The sequence below is a fragment of the Lepidochelys olivacea genome (genome assembly GCF_965140295.1).
Source record: "Lepidochelys olivacea isolate rLepOli2 genome assembly, chromosome: 9".
Classification (NCBI taxonomy): domain Eukaryota; kingdom Metazoa; phylum Chordata; order Testudines; family Cheloniidae; genus Lepidochelys; species Lepidochelys olivacea.
This window is the reverse complement of record NC_140419.1, coordinates 3,340,988-3,361,078: the sequence shown is the minus strand read 5'-3', so window position 1 is coordinate 3,361,078 and position 20,091 is coordinate 3,340,988. Positions and strand designations below refer to the sequence as shown.

The following is a 20,091-nucleotide window of genomic DNA, read 5'->3' as shown; positions in this document are numbered from 1 at the left end:
GCCTGCAGATTAGAAGAGAAAGCAGCTATTTGAGTGAGGAATTTATTTTTGGATGTAGCAGAAATGAGAAGCGCAGCCCGTCGGGGAAGTCCAGCATGTCCCTTGCGTGGCACAACGTCACTTGGAAATGCTGAAGAGAAAGCGAGTTAATGTAGGAAAGCAAATGCACCAGAGTACAACATGTTCAGAGGAAGTAAATGCCCCAAAGAGTGCAAATACTGAGTGAGATATTAGCTCTGTGGCTGTCAAACCTTCAGGCATGCAGCTGTTCCTAGTGCTCTGGGTAAGATATACTGGGGTGCATACAGAAGTGCCCTGATTCTTTGTGAAGGGCCTGATTCTGCACTCACAAGTTAAATGAAAGCCTAAAGGTAGGTAGGCAGTGGGCACCAAGTCGTACAGAGCTAATCCACTGAAGACACAAAATGCTGCTTAATCATCTCCATGTGACATTTTTGGGGGGACCGTTTTGTGCACATGATGGAGCCGCAGGCTATTTGGCGTTCAGCATCCTCAACTCCTGTTGCTTTCCTTCGGAACTGAGTGGGGGCTCTTGGATTTCCTAGGACTGGGGTCAGTGTACACGGTGCCCAATTCACTCCTCCCTGCTCCTCGCGTAGACTGCAAAGGGGATGTAAAATGTTACCAATTCTGATCTGCACTGGGGTGCTGGGCAACGATAACCTGGACTCCTCGGAGAACGTCTCTGTGCTCTGCTGTATCACTGATCGGTTTAGTATAATGCTTGGGGGGCCTGATCCTGAGTCACTGACGTGAATGGGGGTTTGGTCATTGAGTTCCGTGTGGGCTGGATCAGGCCCTGGTGAGAATATTAAAAAAATCCAACCTTGCAAAAGGCCTGCTGCAGTTAGTGATGGGGGCAGGTTTCTTCCGGTATAAGCCAAAACGATGACTCCTCAAAACCTTTCTCCTGGGTGGGCTGGCTGGGGTCTCCCACCCTACCATGCAGGAGGTACCAGTGTTTCCTGAGTAATTATAATCTTGTTCCTGTAACCTCCTTCGCCACCCACCTGCGTTCTTCCCGGCCCCTCCCCCCCGCATTGCATTTTGGGTGAAGTTATGTTGTAAGCTCTTAGGGGTTGGAACCATTTCCCATTTGTGCTAAGAGGCACTCTTCAGGATTTTCAAGAGGGTCTAGTGACTTTGGCAGCCCAATTTGACTGCCCTTAAGGGGGACTGATTTTTCAGCCAGCACTGAGCACCTAGCCTGGAAAATCTGGCTCCTTTTAAGTGCCTCAGATTGGGCATCCCAAAACAGAAGTACCCCAAGTCACTAGTCATTTTCAAAAACCTGAGCAGCTCGGGTCTTTAAATTCTGTGGCCCAGGGCCAGAAGGGAAAGAGGAGAAAGTATTAAAGTCTTATTTCAAAGCCATTCTCCCCTCCTCTCCTCTCCCCTCCCCACCCACCCCACTCCTCCTTCCAGGAACCGGTTTTTCTGACTCCAGAGGATAAAAAAGGCCGATCTCTCTTTCCAGGATCCAAGCGTTGTTATTCCAGAGAACCCTAGGGATTGTCAGTCTCCTGTTTTGACCATGGAAAAACTCATCTCCTTGAGCTATGGGTGTGTGCAGCAGACGCGCACTGAGCTGCGGGAAGTTTTGTAAGACTTGGTGTGCAGGTCACATTGACAGAAGTGAGTGTTCACAAGCAGGCTCAGAGAGAGCATTTCACAGAGGGAGGAGGGCTGGTGGGTTTAAAAAGAAATACTGTTACTCTGATGCTTTAACTTCAAAATATGCGTTTTGTGTCCAGTCTGGTGCTGGTGAAAGGTGCCGGACTGACACTGGCCTAGGAAGAGCATGATCCTGGCCACTTAACCCTGACCTGAAGACACTAACTCTAGGGCAGAGAACATAATTCATGCTCCGTAGCCCAGTCCACGTCTGCTGAGACTGGCAGTCAGGAGGCCAGTCTCTGCAGAGGTACTTTTCCTAATGGACGTTTGTCCACTAGGCACTGGGCTGAGACTGGGGTGGCCAGGTGTCTGGTGTTCAACCGGGAAGTCTGGTCAAAAAGGGGACCTGACAGTGTCTGGTCAGATCTATTGACCGGACACCCAAAGTCCGCTGACTGCAGGCGGGGGAGGCAGGCAGGGAGGTGCTGAGTCATCACCCGCGCCAGCCCCTGCTCAGCCAGGACCACCTCTTACCTGCATTGGCAGCTACCGCTCCTAACCCCGGCTCTGCAGGCAAGTCCCTCCTGACCCATGTAGGGCAGGGGGAGTGGGGGAAAGCCGTGAGCGAAGGAGGGAGAGGGAAAGAGGAGCGAATGGGGGCAGGACCTCAGGGGGAAGGGGCAGGGCAGGAGCAGGACCAGGACCTGGGGGGAAGGGGCAGGGCAGGGGCAGGTCCTCAGGGGAAAGGGCAGGGCAGGGGCTGGCCCTCAGGGGAAAGGGGCAGGAGAAAGGGAGGTTCCGACACTCCCGCTGGGGTGTCTGGTTTTTAGATATTACAAAACTGACAACTCTGAGACCCTAAACTCAGTTTGCCCCGGGGCCAGCAAACATCCTCAGATGGCCACGCTGCTCAGTTACCATTAGCATGGGCTGCATTTGAGACTGTGGCTTAGAAGCAAAAGGCTCCAAGGACTGATGTCCTCCACTTGAGCCGCCCAACCCTGTTTTCCACACTTTACCTGGCTCCTGCCAAAGCCGAATTCCTCTCTCGGCAGCAGTTTCCTGATTTCACGCCCCTGCATGGACTGCGTGAAACAAAAAAAGGTCTTAACGTCATCTGTAGAACCCAAGTTCAGGCTGTCTAGGGTTGTTATGGGCAACATAAAGAGGTGCTTGTTCGTACCATGCATTAGCGTGCCAGCCCTAGGATCTTATCTTTGCAACAGGGGAGAGAGGGAGGGAGGATGTGAGATCAGGGCAAGTGCCTTGCAGAGCAGTTTCACTCATTATTTGGGGGTGAATGTTTCCTCTGGAAACTGCCTTCTGGCTCTTTCTCGGTTATCTCCAATCCGGTGTCGTCTGAGTCACATTTACCTCCGTGATTCAAGGAAGTATTTTGCAGCCTTCAGAGAAGTCACCCAAATTGGAAAAGAGACTTTCAGGAGAGTTTTTTAACAACTCAGCATCTTTCCAAATCCGTTGGGCTGGAGCTGAATGCACCTGCCGCTTTCAGCCTAACTTGTCAACAGTTTGACAGTTCTGGGTTTTTTTTAGCTGACTAAACTGCTTTGTCTTGTCCCTTCTCTACTCCCTGCTCAGGCTTTGAGATTCTAGAAATGCAGATGTTCCCCACCAAGTGTGACTCTGACTTGCTAGCAGCTCCCATGTTTTGTAAACAGAGTTTGTTTTGTGAATGGAACAGCTGATGGAAAATAGTAGGAAAAAGAGAGCTAGATTTTGGTACATACAAAAAGAAATCATAGAATCTTAGAATATCAGGGTTGGAAGGGACCTCAGGAGGTCATCTAGTCCAACCCCCTGCTCAAAGCAGGACCAATCCCCAATTAAATCATCCCAGCCAGGGCTTTGTCAAGCCTGACCTTAAAAACTTCTAAGGAAGGAGATTCTACCACCTCCCTAGGTAACGCATTCCAGTGTTTCACCACCCTCCTAGTGAAAAACTTTTTCCTAATATCCAACCTAAACCTCCCCCACTGCAACTTGAGACCATTACTCCTTGTCCTGTCCTCTTCTACCACTGAGAATGGTCTAGAACCATCCTCTCTGGAACCACCTCTCAGGTAGTTGAAAGCAGCTATCAAATCCCCCCTCATTCTTCTCTTCTGCACACTAAACAATCCCAGTTCCCTCAGCCTCTCCTCATAAGTCATGTGTTCCAGACCCCTAATCATTTTTATTGCCCTTCGCTGGACTCTCTCCAATTTATCCACATCTTTCTTGTAGTGTGGGGCCCAAAACTGGACACAGGATTCCAGATAAGGCCTCACCAATGTCAAATAGAGGGGAACGATCACGTCCCTCGATCTGCTCGCTATGCCCCTACTTATACAACCCAAAATGCCATTGGCCTTCTTGGCAACAAGGGCACACCATTGACTCGTATCCAGCTTCTCGTCCACTGTCACCCCTAGGTCCTTTTCCGCAGAACTGCTGCCTAGCCATTCGGTCCCTAGTCTGTAGCTGTGCATTGGGTTCTTCCGTCCTAAGTGAAGGACCCTGCACTTATCCTTATTGAACCTCATCAGATTTCTTTTGGCCCAATCCTCCACTTTGTCTAGGTCCCTCTGTATCCTATCCCTGCCCTCCAGTGTATCTACCACTCCTCCCAGTTTAGTATCATCCGCAGATTTGCTGAGAGTGCAATCCACACCATCCTCCAGATCATTTATGAAGAAATGTCTGGGAGGAAGGCTGATCAATTCCTTGGCTGTAGAAATGGGCATTAACTGGGAACACAGCAGAAAGGCCACGTAAGCTACTGGACTCGATCAGATGGACGTAGGTGTAGGGTTTGAGACTTCATGGCATTTGTGTGGCATGTGAAACTCTGTGTAACAACACAGGGAGCTGATCTTGTTGTCAGTGTATTGGACCTGTTAAGGCAGCTGCCATTTGGTGCAGCATGGTACAGAGGGGACAAACGCACACTGTGCTCTCCCCTGTACTTTACTTTTGCTCTTTCTTTGTTGTGTTTCTATAAATAAATAATCAGTAGACCTAAATTTGCCTCTGCCCCCTGTTGACTCTGTGGTTATCTCACTTTCTCTGCTGCAAAGGAGCATTGGAAATGCTGACTTAAGATGATGAGGTAATAGGGAAAGCTAAGAAAGCTGAAGTGTCGTTTAAATTAGTATGTATTTCATGCCTTTGGTTTGTCTCTGCCCTTTGGCAGGTTGAGATCTGAGCAGGGACCCCAGGGACTATGTAATAAACCACAGAGGCTGTGCAGCTTCATGAGGGTCTCAGCATTTTGGGTTTCATTCACTCCGCTACAGCAGACCTGTACATGGGGCCTAGGTGGCGATCCGTCCATTGTGTGACCCCTGCAGCAGGGCGGATTCATCCTGAACGCCATTGCTTTGCTTTGTCCTTTGTGGAGGTGGTCTCTGGAGGCCTCTCCCATGAAGGCACTTCCTGCAGCTGTGGGAGCTAGAAAGAGCGTCTGGGATTCCTAGACTGACAGCTCTGCCCCTCCCAGCTGGGTGGGAAGTGTTTAGCATGGCCTAGCCCCTTGCTGTTGCAAGGCCGGCTTATTTGGAGGAGAGTAAACCTGTTGTCCGACAAAGCATAACGCAAACTTGCCCGTTAGAGCATCTCTGTTTGTGTCCCTGCTGCTTCTACGACTGTCTGATAGCCCCCAGTGTGGGCCTACAGAGGTGAAGTCCAGTTAATTTGTGATATGGAATGTGCATTAATCTGTTTTCTTTCTTAATGCATGTAACTTAAGGACATGGAATTTCTTTGGTTTAGGTTTGTTTGCGGAGATGGAAGGGTGAGCTTCTCCATTACTCTTTGGGCCATGCTGTCTCTCAGCTAGAACTCTGTGTCCAGCAAATCCCATGTAACTAGAGGGTATTGCATATAGATTTAATTGTGCAGGCTGAGGTTGGGGAGCTTAATTTCAAAGGGCCAGGCATGGACTGAGAATGGTACAGGGAACTAGTCACTTGTATTTGCCCCCAAAACATGACGCATGCCCATAGCGAAGGCTGTGCGGGTTTTCTTGAGCTTGTTGGCCGTTGCTGTCATATTGACTTCTTTCCAGTATCACAGGGCCAAATCCTGACAGGTGCTGTGCACCTGCAATTGTTCCTAGCTTCAGCGGGAGTCACAGCTGTTTGGTGTCTGGCCCATCGGAAGTACTTGCCCTTCTGTCTTACTTTCAGTGTCGTTCTCAGAACAACGGGACCTTGGCCATAAAGCACACAGCTGAGTTACAGCGGCCTCCAACCCAGGCTGGTGTCTGATGATGGCAAAAGGCTTCCTCAGGCAGCTTTAGCAGCCCGGAGGGAGAGCTGTACTTGAGCGGTCAGAGAGCGGATTTAGAAGAGCAGATGAGCACGTTGCATCTATGGCCAAGTGGATTCTTCAGCGCTGCAAGCATGAGTCCAAATGCTTGCTTGAGCAAATACAAGGCTAGCCTCTGTCGCTCTCCTCCTGGGATACCTGGCTTACTGAGTAAAGCTGTGCTCGGTGACCAGCTCCTAACACTTTGGAGGTACTCCAAGAGATGCAGAGAGCTGCAGTGCATCTCCCCAGCAACAAAGGGAAAACACGCCAATATTACAGCGCTGTTGCCAGCCCCAAATGTTCAAAAATCAGGAGTCAGGCTCACCTCAAATCGTGAGATTACAGTATGTAGTAATAGTAGATTTGATGTTCTTGTTATTTGCCTTCTGCTTTTTGATCCTTTAGGGTGCACTGGGGTCACATTTTGAAGCTTTCTCCACAGCCACCAGGGCTAGAAACTTACTTCTTCTTTAAGAAACAAGGCTGAAATCCTCACGTATCCACTTGGCTCCAGGAGCTGGGGCTTTAAGGAAAATACTAATTATCATGAGAGTTGGCAACGCTGCTTACGGCGATGAGTGTGGTATAAGGATCTATAGAGAATAGGACTAAAGACTTGGGCCTGTTGTTTAATGGTTCTGTCTCTCGATTTACCCAATTGTGTAATGGATAGACTGGAGTTATGTGGCTTATTTCTCTAGTGTTTGTGAAGTGCTTGGAAATCCTCTGATAGATGGTTCACTGCTGCAGTAAGTGCAAAGCAGGATTGCTGCTTTGCAAAGATTTGTGTGAATTTAGTGTATATTTAGTGCATATGAAAATGAGGGACTGAGTTGACAGATTTATGCAGGGTTCGCTTCCTCCTCTCACACACAGCCCCTGCTATTCCAGTCCTGGGCCTCCCATGCGCATCCGTTGCTAGTCGAGATTGTACTGTGTTTTTTGCAGTCAGCTGGCCAAATGGGAAGCTAGAGAAAGATTTTGTTTGTTTATACATGACTTGTTTCCTATGAGCAGTTAACATTAGTCAGTGGTTTGTATCATCTTCCTTAATTTTGTTACTGCTATAGAAAAAAACATAAGAGAACCATCCAGAGTGGTATATGCTGAAAGTGAGTCACAGTGGGATCTTACTGCTGTAACCCTCGTCCTCTTCTCCATCTGACTCTCACTCTTATTCAGGGCCTGATCCAAAGCCCACTCTGTATTTAATGTTTGTTGTTACTACTTCAAGCCAGGGGTGCGGAAGCACCCCTAGTTCTAGCTCCCCTGGCTGGATTTGTCTTACAGATGAAACATCCAGCCACACTATTCCTGTCCCCTTGTGGTATTAGGTGTGTACCACTTCCTCTTCAAAACTATTCTGAACTGTTGGTATGCTCCGTGAAGCAGTGGCCACTTCTACCCGGGAAATGACAGCATTTCAGTGTCGGGCGAAGTGGTTCATACATATAAGTTCAGAAAGTTTGCTGTGATTATTGTTGCGTGAATAATTGACTTTTTTCAGTTCAGGAGATGAAATGAAAAATAATTCAGTTAAAACCAAAACTGATTTTTCTGGGGGGGCTATCTCACCCTTTTGAGTCTAACAAAATGCTTTGTTCAACCCAAAATGACGCGCTTCCCCCCCATTTTTACATTTTCTGTTAGCTCAATTTAAAGGATGCAAAATACCCTAAGTTTCAAAATGAAAATCTAAACTTTTCATCTCTAAATGGCTGAAACAAACTATTTTAATATTTTTTGTTCTTTTTTTCATCTGAAACTTTCTCATAAATTTGGATAGAATTCTGCATAGTTTCAGTGCCCTGAAAAATGCATCTTATGGAAAATTTACTATTCACTGAAATTTTTTTACCCAGCTATAGTTATGATTCCTTGGAATGGTAGCACTCTATAAACGTAAGAGATTCCTCTTTTGTGTCTTATTGTCCATCACATTGGCCTGTCAGAAAAATCAAAGTACTATAATTCTCTAGCCTTGATTTTGCAAGCTGTCCTGTGTGGAACTCCCCCTAAACTGGATAGATACCCAGTGCATGGAAGACCTGCAGGATTGAGCCCATGTTTGGCATGGTTAGGGGCACAAGTCATAGTTTATTTTCAAAAAGAAAAGGAGTACTTGTGGCACCTTAGAGACTAACCATTTTATTTGAGCGTAAGCTTTCGTGAGCTACAGCTCACTTCATTGGATGCATTTTCCACTGAATGCATCCGATGAAGTGAGCTGTAGCTCACGAAAGCTCACGCTCAAATAAATTGGTTAGTCTCTAAGGTGCCACAAGTCCTCCTTTTCTTTTTGCGGATACAGACTAACACAGCTGCTAGTCTGAAACCAGTTTATTTTCAGTTCATACAGATGTTGGCACATACATACTATGGAGAGACTGAAGTGTGTGTGTGTGTGTGTGAGAGAGAGAGAGAAAGAGAGTGTGTTACTAGTCTGCTGGCTATCATAACAAGTTAAAAATAAACCGTAGTGTTTTCCCATGGTGTGGAAATAGCATCCCTTTGAAATTCGAAGTGTGAAGGTGTCAGGCATTTCCAGAGCTGTGACATGCAAAACATGTTCCTCCCAGACTGGAGCCAGAGGGAGGCCGGAGTGAACCTCTTCCTGTCTAATTTGTCTCCAGGCCATTCTCAATTTCTTTTTTAAGAATTTATACTGATAGCTCCCTTATTCTTATGCTAAGGACCTGATTCTGCACTTACTGAAAGTTTTGCTGTTGTTTTCCATGGGAGCCCACACTTGTAGTAGGCCTGATCCTTCAGGGTGCTGAGTACTGCTGGTTGGAAAATGGGTTATTTTTTTTCCTGCTGAAATCTTAAAAAGTCCTCCCCACTCTCTTGCACCCCCCCCCCAATGTTTTCTGTCAATTTTTTCCACAGAAAATGTTGACTGTTTGTAAGCAAACCAACAAACGTCCTCACAGTTTTGGGTGAAAATTTAAAAGGTTACCATGGAAAATCTTGTTTTATTGGAAACCCAGTTTTCCGATGAAAGACTGTTTTGACGGACAACATTCGACTAGCCCTGGGGCTGAACCCCAGCTCCCCGCATCCCCAACCCTTCATCCCTAACCCCTGCACCCCTAGGGGGGCATGGAGAAACTTTGGGGTGGGGGGGGGTGAGCAGTAAGTGTGCGTCACTGCTTGCCTCCCCCTCCCCCATGTTCCTCGGCTGGGAGGGAGCCGGGAGAAATCTGGCTGCTGCCCTGCCAGCCAGGAGCAGTTTCTGATTCTACGCTGGCGGTGTGCACCTCTGTGCTGCTGCACCACCCCCCCCCCAGATTACCGGTGCCCTGGGCAGTCACCCAGGTGGCCCACCCCTAAGGCCGGCCCTGCCTGGCTCCAACCCTTTCAGTATAAATCCGCCATGTCATGTAGGTGCACGTGTGGTCTGAGATGTCTGTGCAATGGAAATGAGTGTGCAAAGGGGATTAGATACTCCGATTATGGGGATTCTTGCCCACAGGCAGAGGGATCAGCTGGGTGCTACAATAGGAAAGGTCTACTGACACTGAGTGTGCATGAAGAGCATATTCTTGCTGACTTGGAGAGGGCTGTTTATTTTTACTGCCCTCCTCTGGGGCACTGAGTGAAAATAATCCATTAATGCCACATGGTTGGACCCCACCCAGTCAGTTCCAAGGAGTCACCACCGAAGGACACTAGCCTGACCTAACTCTTTGTTCATTTGAAAGGCAATCACGCACATGCCACACACAGGAGAGCTGAAATGCAGCTTCCGTAAGAGAGAAGCTTAAACAAAAACGAAAATGTACTTGTATTTTCATTCTAGTTTTCAAATCAAATCATTTGACGCTATCCCAAAAAAGCAAAAAAAAAAGTCCCAAGGACTTGAGTTGGGGGGAATTGAGAAAAAATTCTTACCCTGGACCAAGTCCCACCCTACTCAGCTTGGTCGGACTCCCCAGTTCAGGGTGCCCATGGTGGCAAAGCAGGGAGGGTCCTGAGTAATAGAATCCTAGAATCTCAGGCTTGGAAGGGACCACAGGAGGTCATCTAGTCCCACCCCCTGCTCAAAGTGGGACCAACCCCTAGCTAAATCAAGTCCATATTGCTAACCCCAAATGTTCAGAAACCAGAAATCTGACAAAAATCATGAGATTGGCTTTAAAAATCACAAGATGGTGTAAAAATAATAGATTTGGTGTTTATTGGCCTCCTGCTTTTTGAGCCTTTCGGGTGCACCAGGGTCACGTTCTGAAGCTTTTTTTTTCTAGCCCTTGTTTCTGTAAGAAACCAGGCTGAAATCACCACCTATCCACTTGACTCCAAGAGCTGGGGCTTTAAAGAAAACACTAATTATCATGAGACTCGTGGCAAAACCCTCTCGTGATTGTATGGCAAGTCTTGTGTGTTCATGGTTTGTCGTAAGCCTTTGGACGCTGAAGTCAGGTGAGCAGAACACTCGGCTTTTAGCACATGGTTGCAGAGAACAAGTTTGCACGTGACCCCCAAAAGGTGCAAAAGCCAGAGGACAATACAAAGAGCATGATGAATCTCACTTTTTTTGCATCTGTCTCGTGGTTCTCGAATGCTTGGAACCGGCTGTGTTGAAAGCATGGGCAGGGCAGGACGTCATAAGAAACATGAGCAGAGATGCAGGCACTGTGGAATGGCTCGGGGCTGAAGGTGAGGACAAGGGAAGGAAGTGCATGCTAAAACTACTCACTTAGTGGGAAAGGAAAAAGCTCACCCTAGAGCCCAGCAGAAGGTCGGGTGGGGAGGGGGGAGATTGTGTCTGATTTATTTGCAACTGTTTGTCTTCCCCATGCTCCTGGACCCTTTGTGTTCCTGGGATTGACCCTCTGCCCCTCTCCTCCCCCCACACAGTGTGCCGAGACTTCGCCGTGCTGGAGGATCACACCCTCGCGCACAGCCTGCAGGAGCAGGAGAGTAAGTGTCTGGTGTCTGTCCCTTGCGCTCAGTTTGCATTGAGTCTGTCCCAGCAGGGTCCAAAGTGCAGAGACAGGGGAGCAAAGAAGGCAGAATTGTCGCTGGAGCAACGGTGGGTTTTCTATATGGGATTTAAATGTTTTGCTCTTGGATTCTGTCCCCTTACGATGTCAGTGTTGCTAGCAAAACCTCTGCTTTTAATTGGAATCAGATTTTTCTTCCCAATTTAATTGTTCAGATTATTCTTCCTACCTTTCACAGTGGTTGCACACTGTTAAACAGCTGCTGTGTTACACCCCAGTGATGGCTGCATTTGAGTGGTGGGTGAAGTGATCTCTTTGGGCCTAAATCTCTTTGAGGTGGTTTTGGTAAAACGTTACACCGGTGGTGTGTTTTTGTTTTTAATATATTGGCCCAGGTTTTCAAAAGTGCCTAATGATTTCAGAAGCCTCAAGTTTTAGGTGCCCAGCCTGAGGCACCTTAAAGGTGCTGCCTGGCATTTCCCTGACGCAAAGCACACCCTCTTTGAAGCCCGCCTGCCCATTTATGTACCTATATTGATTCTGACGTTCCTCTTCCATTTCTTTCCAGTTGAACATCACTTGGCAACAAACGTTCAGCGCAACCGCCTGGTGCAACATGACCTGCAAGTGGCCAAGCAGCTGCAGGAAGAGGAGGATCTGAAAGCACGAGCCCAAATCCAGAAGCGCTACAAAGACATGTGAGTGGGGGATGGAGTCACACAAGCGCTTGTTTCACAGGGTCGCTGCCCTCCGAGCTGCTGCTGTGCTTTCAGCTGATCACTAGCAGAATCTGTGCCAAGGCCAGTCAACTTTTTGCTCTTCTTATGCTCCTGTTTCTCTCTCCCCTGTACGGAATACAAATCAACGTCCGTAAACTCTATCTGGATCAACCGCTTATGTCAGGCAGCGTGGTTAGTCGGCTCGGATCTGCTTTTTATGGTTGAAAAACGTTTTCTGGCTGACAAGTTTCACCCAGCTCGGGTTGTGGGTTCTAATCTTGGCTCTGCCAACTCATTTGCCTCCTGGCCTTGGGCAGGTCATTTCTCCTTTGTCTTGTTTGGCCTCTCTGTGAAGTGGGGAAGACTTAGCCACTGCCGTCACAGCTGGCGAATGTTTGACATAGCTTTGAGCATATAAAGTGCTACAAAAATGCCAGGTATTGTGATGAATCCCCCTGTTATAAGAGGTGCAGATATCGGCATGTTCCCATTGTGAGTGTTTTGTGCTACTGAGTCGTGTAGGTAGCTGTGTATCTTCTGACATTGCTTCCTATGTACTACACCTTCAGGTTTTCAGGAGTTTGTGGAGGCAGGCACTGTTTTGTGATGCAGCGTGTTTCAGAGGCAACTTGCGCTCTCCCATGGAGACTTGATTTTTTTTTTTTTTTGTCTTGTTGTTTTCCTTAATCTTAGATCAAAATCTCTCAGACAAAAGAAGGGTTTCACTTTGTGCTTGGACAAACATAAATCACTCTCTGACCTAATCGTTTAACTCCCTGTTCACCCTATCGGTTTTGATGTCCCTAAAACACTTTGGCTGAATAGAGGTGAAGGAAGAGTGAATGTATGTGTGTATAAAATACATACTTACTTTTTCTAGCCTCTGTCTGCTCTGAACGTGTGAACTGCACCAGCGTGTGTGTACACAAGGTTCACATTCCAGTCTACAGCGAACATCACTGTTTGCCGACTAGCCCCATTTCTCAGCAGGTTTTGATGCTGCTGGGGCCCTGCAAATGGGAATTTCCAACCCAGCAAGCTGCTGGGCTGGCAGAACGGCTGAAGCTTCCTGCTAAAGGTTGGAAAAGCATCGTGTCAGCAGCACTCCTGTGTCCTCTAGCCTCTCAGCAAGAAGAGATGTGCAAGGCTGGGGATGTTACGGGGTGTGCAACTGGATCTCTGTTTCTTAATCCTCTGTTGGCTCCTGCTGCCTCTTTCCTGAATCATAGAATATCAGGGTTGGAAGGGACCTCAGGAGGTCATCTAGTCCAACCCCCTGCTCAAAGCAGGACCAATCCCCAAGCAGGACCAATCCTGCCTGTGAGCATTAAGCCCCGTTAGAGAATGACTTCACCGCCACAGCTAAACCAGGAGGATTTCTCATTGGAAGGGGATTGGTGAGTAAGGAAGCAGGAACAGACAATCTCTTAAGAAATCAATATCTTAATATCCTAGCTTTCTGAGGCTTTTTAAATCCTAGATTTCCAAAGTTAGGAAGCACTGGGGAAGATAAATGCAAGGACAGAAACACTTGGAAACGGATTTTTTTTTTGTTTCAAGTTTTTAATGAGGTATCAGGTCATCTTTTACATTAAGTCTAAGAGCTCTTCCTAAATGTGGTTGAATAACCTGCTCATCCTGCCTGTCCTAATAGCACCAAAGCTCACAGGTTATTGTGTGTATATATACATGCACACACGCACAACCTGCGCTGGTATGTAATTTTGCTTTTCACGGCACTGCTCCAAATTCCACAAAGCATCTATTAAAGGGACCATTTTAAATTTAATTTATCTCTTCCCCTACCCTTTCTCTTTGTGCCACTCTACCCCACTCCAATTATTTGCCAAAGCTCATATGAACAGAAGTATTTTCATGAAACAGATTTCTAAAAGTAATGCAGTAAAAATGGAGCATAAACCTATGAAGCATTTTTCAGAACAAAGCCCAGTGGGTTCTGGCTATCCGGGGATGAAGGACAGTTGAAGTCCGGAGGTGCTGGCACCTGCTCCTTCCATTTGACTTGTAGGGGCTGAAGTTCGCTTAAATAAAAATGGAAAGTTCTTCACTACACTCTGTCAAGTGATTAAACCAAGTTCCCAGTTATTACCGGCCAAACAGTGAAAGAGAAAGTATAACCCATCGGTGCAATTCAGTGGTTAAAAAACAGCTTAGTATATTGCATTCCAAGAGACTCATCAGGAGCAAGAAAATGCTTTTGCTTTTGTGTAATTTTTTTTTTTTTTCCATTCCCACACAGCCAAGCACACTAGAAAGTGCTGTGAGTAGAGAGGAAGTGACTTTGGCTCCCATGCTCGGGGAAATGATTAGCTGTGTCTCTTAGCCATCTGCTGGAAGTGGTGTTTTTTACATTGAGCAGACTGTCTGGCACTGGTGAATGGAGCTCCTCAGCTCTGCTTGCAGACGTCAAGGGGGATTGCAGGCACTCGGTACCTCTCAGGATCTGACTCTTTAGGTTTACTCTTCCTGGATCTGTGCCATGTCCTCTGAGGTTTCGCTGAGTTTCTGGTCCTAAAGGACCCAGAATGTTAGAGAGAGAGAGAGACAGACAGACAGACAGACACTTCCGCCTCCCCTGCTGTAGCCTGTTGGACAGCAGGTTTGCATGGGATTCACTTGAGACTGTAAATCCCTGCTTAGATCAGGTTTGCCCAAGACCAAACCATGGTCCATGCTTGGAGCCGGGTGAGTTCACCTGCATTTGAGGGCTCCAGAAGGAAAGTTTCACACCCATCCAGTTGTAAATTCAAATGTTGCTAGTGCAGGAGAACTGGAAAGTGAAGGTGACCAGACACACAAGTGCATCGTATCAGGCTAGTCTCACTGTCTGAGCTGAGTGAAATGCAAAGAGATGCAAACCTCAGTAACAATGGAAAATCGATGAGAGGTTTAAAATTCTTTCTGAGTGATGTAGGTTCTGTCCTTCATCTCCTCTTCTCCCTCTACACCATATCTCTGGATAACCTCATCTGTAAACACAAATTCAACTACCATCTCTGGGCTGATAACTTGCAGATCTACCTGTCTACTGCAGACTTGTCTCCTTCAGTCCAAACTGAAATCTCAGCCTGTCTCTCTGACTTCTTTTGGGGGATGTCTAGCTGCCAGCTCAAGTTGAACATGACTAAAACACAGCCCCAATCTCAGTGCCCCTCTGCCAAACTCTTTCTGCTGCCTCCTTTCTCAGTCACTGTGGCCAGCACCACCACCCCACTTGTCACTATGCCCAGAACCACAATGTCCTCGCATCCACGCTCTATTCAAATCACAGAGAAAGAATCGGCAAAAACGTCTCTAAGATGTGACCTTTTCTAGCCATCCGTTCAGCTAAAACTCTTGTCCAGGCTCTCGTCATCTCGCACCTCCACTACTGCAACGTCCTTCTCTCTGGCCTGGACAAATGGAGTCTAGTCCCACTCGCATCCATTCAGAATGCTTCCTACCCTGCAACTTTCACCCGGTCACCTCTCCACAGCCTATCCCTGCCCTGCCTATCCTCTCTCTTTCGCTGTCAAGCTGTCGATGCTCTCCTCTGATCGCCCTGTGCTGCCCGACTCTACTGCCCAGCTGTTAAACTTTCAAACGCCTTCATACTTTCTTCTGTGCTGCCCCTCCTGCTTGGGAGGAGCCCCCCGAAAACATCCACAAAGCAACCTCCTCCTCCCTCAAAACTCTCCTTCACCATGATGCCTGCAAAAAAACTTGAGTGGTTGGACCATTGGTGTGCTGGGACCACTGCCTCTCATGCTGACCAATACTGTCCCTTGTTTCCTGGTACTCCCCCATCTGTCTGTCTGTCTCCATCTCTTGTCTTTTGTCGTCCACTTAGTCCCTGCCGCAAAGAGCCGACTTCCTGTATCTTTGTTCTGTGTTTGTACAGCACCACACACGATAGGGTGTGTGCAGTCCAGTCGCTACAGTAATACAAAGAATAAATAATGCTGGTCCTGGAGTCCGTTGTGCTCTGTCTCTGCAGTCTGGCTGATGTCCATGTTGTTTGGCGCGTGTAACCTCTTCCTCCTTCTGCCTTTCAGAGAACGGCAGGACTGCGAGATAGCTCAGGAAATTCAGGTGAAATTGGTGATTGAAGCAGAGCAACGGCGCAGACAAGAGGAGAAAGATGAGGTAACCCTTCAAGATGTGGGGAAAGCAGGGCTATTTTTATTAAAGCGGTGCAGGCATATTCCAGCCATTGGCCAAACCAACTCTGAAGATTGTGTTTGCCCGGTGGGGGTTGGATTATGCCCAACTCCGTGTGGATGTGCAAGATGGGAGATGCCATGCAAGGGGAATTCATGCAGCCCCTTATGTCCCTGTGCAAGAATGGAGCATAATCAGTCCTTGTGCTGAAGGTGTGCGAGAGCTGTGTCAATCCCCTTGCACTCTAGGTGGTGCTGTGCCTGCCTGACACACAATGCCGTAAGGAGAACCTCCTGGGGTGGTGTGACAACGCACTGCTTCCAGGGCAGCCAATGGATGAGAAAACACAGTCTGGCCATAAGTGTCCATGTTCTCTGAAGGGTTTGGACTGAAATCGTTTTGCTGAGCCCAACTTCCAGGCTATGTATCCGGGGAAGCCACAGAGCGAGGGAAAAGCTGCATCACCAACCAGGGAGCAGCACCCTTATTTAGGAAAAGGATTCTCTGAGGCCCAACTTCTCCTCTGCAGAGTAACAGATGTGCTGTCTCTCTCCTAACTCGGGGAAATAGAAATAGGAATTAAGACTCTAAAGAGAGGCCATGATAGCAAGCGGCGCTTGCTCTTTGGGGAGTTGTTACACAGCAGAGGGCATTGACCACTGTATGGTTTCTAGGAGAACTTCAAAGAGCAGAATTTCTCCCTTTCATTTGACGGTCAGCTTGCTGGGAATATGATTTTGTAGCTTTCTTGGACTCCAAAGCATCATCCCCGCTCATGACACTAAACAGGTGATCTACAGTTGACCAGACAAGCACTTAAAAGCTAAGAGGGTGTGAACATGCTCTCAGGAAATAAGCGAGTGATATTAACAAACCAAAGGGTGTGTGCAGTAAACTTGCCTAGCTGGACAATGGGTGGGGCATTGCAGAGCCTTCCCTTGGCTTTCCCAGAGCAGTGTGTTCTGCTCTCTCTGAGACCACATCCTTCCTAGCTGCTGCACAAATAGAACTGAGGTAAACGCAGCAGGTGCATCCTGGGCCATAGTCAGGGCAGCAGTTAACAATCTGATGAAATGATCGTAAGTGGAATAATAGCACTGGCCTCCTTGATACAGCAAACAGAGGCCCTTATGGATGAAAAGTGCTCGATAAGAGCTACGGGGTCGTGGTATTATTGTAGTCTTCTTCTAGTCAGTCGTTTTCCCTCCACCCGGCACATGGGAGGTAGCTGAACTTAGGTGAAATTAACTAAACACTGGATTGGCCTGTACCTATGGCTGCAGATCACTCCTATCCTTGAGCCTGGGTTTCTTGCCTTTTTTTCGGGTAAAGGGACGGAGAGAGACCCGAGCCCTATTTAGATGATCTGGATACGCGGTGCACTTGCATGTATTTATGTTAGTGTATTTTTGGTACTCAGCCCCGTAGTATGGATTGGGCGGAGTTCAGAATGCCACACTCTGGATTCTGGCTCCACCGGAATCCCTTCAGGGTCACTGGGGCTCCTTATGGAGAAAGGGGCTTCTCAGCAGGAGTCAGAGTTGGGCCCTTTGTGATGGGACTGCATAACCCCTTGTGCAAAGGAAGAACAGACACGGACCACGTAGTGGAATTCTTTCGCCTGTGCAGATTTGGGCCCTGATCCTGAAAGCTGGCCAACATAGGTAGAGCCCCAGTGACATTTTGGATCAGGATTATATGGTGGTACTGCCCGTGTTAGCAGGGGACTGGACTCAGTGGCCCAGGAGATCCCTTAAAATCCTGTGTCCTATGTCCCTAAGTAAAAGGGGTCTATTCCTGGAGATCAGCTTGCAGGATGGGGACTTCATTAGTAGTTCTGTTGTAGTCTGTACTATAACTTTGTGAATAAAATCCCTGGAGCCGTGCCAAACTATTTATGCTCATACTGTACACGAGGGTGTATTGTTTACTGAGCATATCTGGTAACTCCTGTCACGCTGATAGCATCCCATGACTGCAGATTGCAGTGGCTCTGTGCTAAGGGCATTGCCGCTGTCTGTCGCACAGGGTTTTGCAATGAAGCGCTTGGCCTACCTGGTCAACGATCCACTTTCTAAGAACCAGCTGATACGGATTTACAAGTCCAGAACTGTCCCAGTCCAATAGGTAACATGCTTAAGTTGATCTATTTATAGACTTGCTGTACTCAATAGAGATGGGGTTGTCATTAACTCAGTAAGGCAAAAGGATGTTTTTGTAAATGCCACTTGGTGCCCCCACCTGCCGTACAATGCAGATTACCGTAAACGGCTGATTTAAACCCTGAAATAATGGAAATCCCATATCTGAATTTAAATCCCAGCAGTAAGTCCTTCAATGCCACAGCAGAAATAGAAGTATATCTGGCGTGTTTTCAGTAACAGTATTTATCACCACAATACTTTGCATTTTTGTAGCGCCTTTCTTGCTAGCACTTCAAAATCCTCACAGCACCTTTGGGAAGAAGGTGTTGCCCTCAGTTTCTTCATCTGCAAAATGGGGACAGAGAGGAGAAGGGATTTTCCCTGGTATCTCAGTGAGTCAGTAGTAGCCAGGTCCTCTGACTTGCTGTGTCCTCTCCCTGACTGGCATTTCTAAAATCCTCCAGCTGCTTCATAGTTCCAGTCTAGGGCATGGAGAAAACCTAGGGAGTTTAGACTAGCACAGTGCTAATGTAGTTCCTATGCTCACTTGCACGAGGGAATTTTTATTACACACCGGCAGGGTCCACAGGCCAGTTGGTGCACAACAAGCTGGTGTGGACTGAAATTTCCATCCCTCTGGTGTAGACTAACGCATTGTGCAGACAGCTGGCATTCTCTCCTCAGCTCTCCCATTGGGTTCACTCCAGGTGCAGGGGGTGTCTCCTAACGAGGACGGGGTATTTAGAGAAGAGGCCAGGAAGACTGTGGTCTACGGTGCTGTATCAGCGTCTTTGCCCACTGACGTGGAATGGAGAGAGAGTAGGACTTCGGTGCTTCGCTCCTGAGGAATCCTTCCTTGTCTGTGCTGGCTCTGAACCATTGTGTGTCCCAGGTGCCATTGGGCGGCTGCGTTCAAGGCAGACTCACCTGAAGCTGTCTTCAAATCACATGAAACATGGCCTCAGACCCTGGGGATAGAGGGCCAAAATGGCCGCTCACTGTCTGCAGACTTGGCCCACGTCCCAGGGATGTTGGGACTTCTCTCTGCGGTTCCAAAATGGGGGGTGTTGGATCCCACCATAAGGCCTGCCTGCCTGGCCACGTTCACTCTCAGCCCTTCTGGATTCCAGGGGGTCCTCATGACGTATTCCTCATGTTCTTTTTCTTTAGCTTTCTCTCTCTCTAGACATGGTTTAGCTGGCGACAGCTGAGTTCATTCCCTCTGCTTTTCTATCAGCCTTGGTGCACCACGTTCTGGCCTTCACTTTACAGTGCCCCAAGACAGCATCTTCTCCCACCAATTCTGCTGCCAGAATCTAGTGTTGAGTTTCTCCTCCTCCTCCTCTTCTTCCAGCCCTGATCCCTCTGCTGCAAATCAGGCTGCCCTGGGAGTTGCAGAACATGGGGTCCCACAAAGAAGAGGCCCCCAAGCAGCCGGTTGCTTTGTAGGCACTACAGTCTCGCCCTCCCAATAATCACGAAGGAAAACCAATTAGGAAAGTGGCACACTCTGTGGTCTTAGTGCACCTCCGTGGACAAGCAGTGACCGCACTGGCTGCAACACCTCTCCACCAGGCACTGTTCCTTTCTTATAAAGATCCCTCTCGAGTTTCTTTCCCTCCAGCCCTTGGCCATTACATTGATGCATTTCTGTGCTTGACGTACCACAGTCCCTGTAATTAGCACCCAGTTTGAAGCAAGTTCATACCTGACTTTGGAAACCCCGGCGCTAATAAACAACTCGCATTTGGCAATGACGCAACCCAGAACTATGCTAGTGGGAGGAAAAACAGTGGGGTAAAGAGGAAGGTGCTTTGCAGTGCCGCGTGGGTGGGCATGCGAAAGGGTTTTATTTTTAATAGCCTAGCTGTGGATCCTGAAAGCCTGGAGCTTTAAAATTCAGTCTCACCTTCCTTGCTTTGGATATTCTGGCTTTCAGGGCTGGACTATGCATGTGATCACCTTCAAACATCAGAACGGGCACCTCACACCTTCTGCATACAATTGTAGAAACATAGGACTGGAAGGGACCTCAGTAGCTTATCTAGTCCAGTCCCCTGCACTGAGGCAGAACTAAATATTATCTAGACCATCCTTGACAGGAGTTTGTCTAACCTGCTCTTAAAAACCTCCAGTGAGGGAGGTGCCATGGTCATAACCAAAGTGATGGGG

At 47.9% G+C, this 20,091-nt stretch overlaps 1 protein-coding gene across 2 annotated transcripts in view; it reads left to right on the top strand.

The window, feature by feature from the left end:
• The window catches only part of CCDC50 (coiled-coil domain containing 50), a 56,073-nt gene that overhangs the window by 14,464 nt on the left and 21,518 nt on the right, over positions 1-20,091 (top strand). For both annotated transcript variants that reach the window (XM_084639726.1, XM_084639725.1), the window contains exons 2-4: positions 10,810-10,872; positions 11,464-11,593; positions 15,670-15,760. In XM_084639726.1, the coding sequence (XP_084495852.1) occupies positions 10,810-10,872; positions 11,464-11,593; positions 15,670-15,760 (284 nt within the window). The remainder of the gene's footprint in view (positions 1-10,809; positions 10,873-11,463; positions 11,594-15,669; positions 15,761-20,091) is intronic.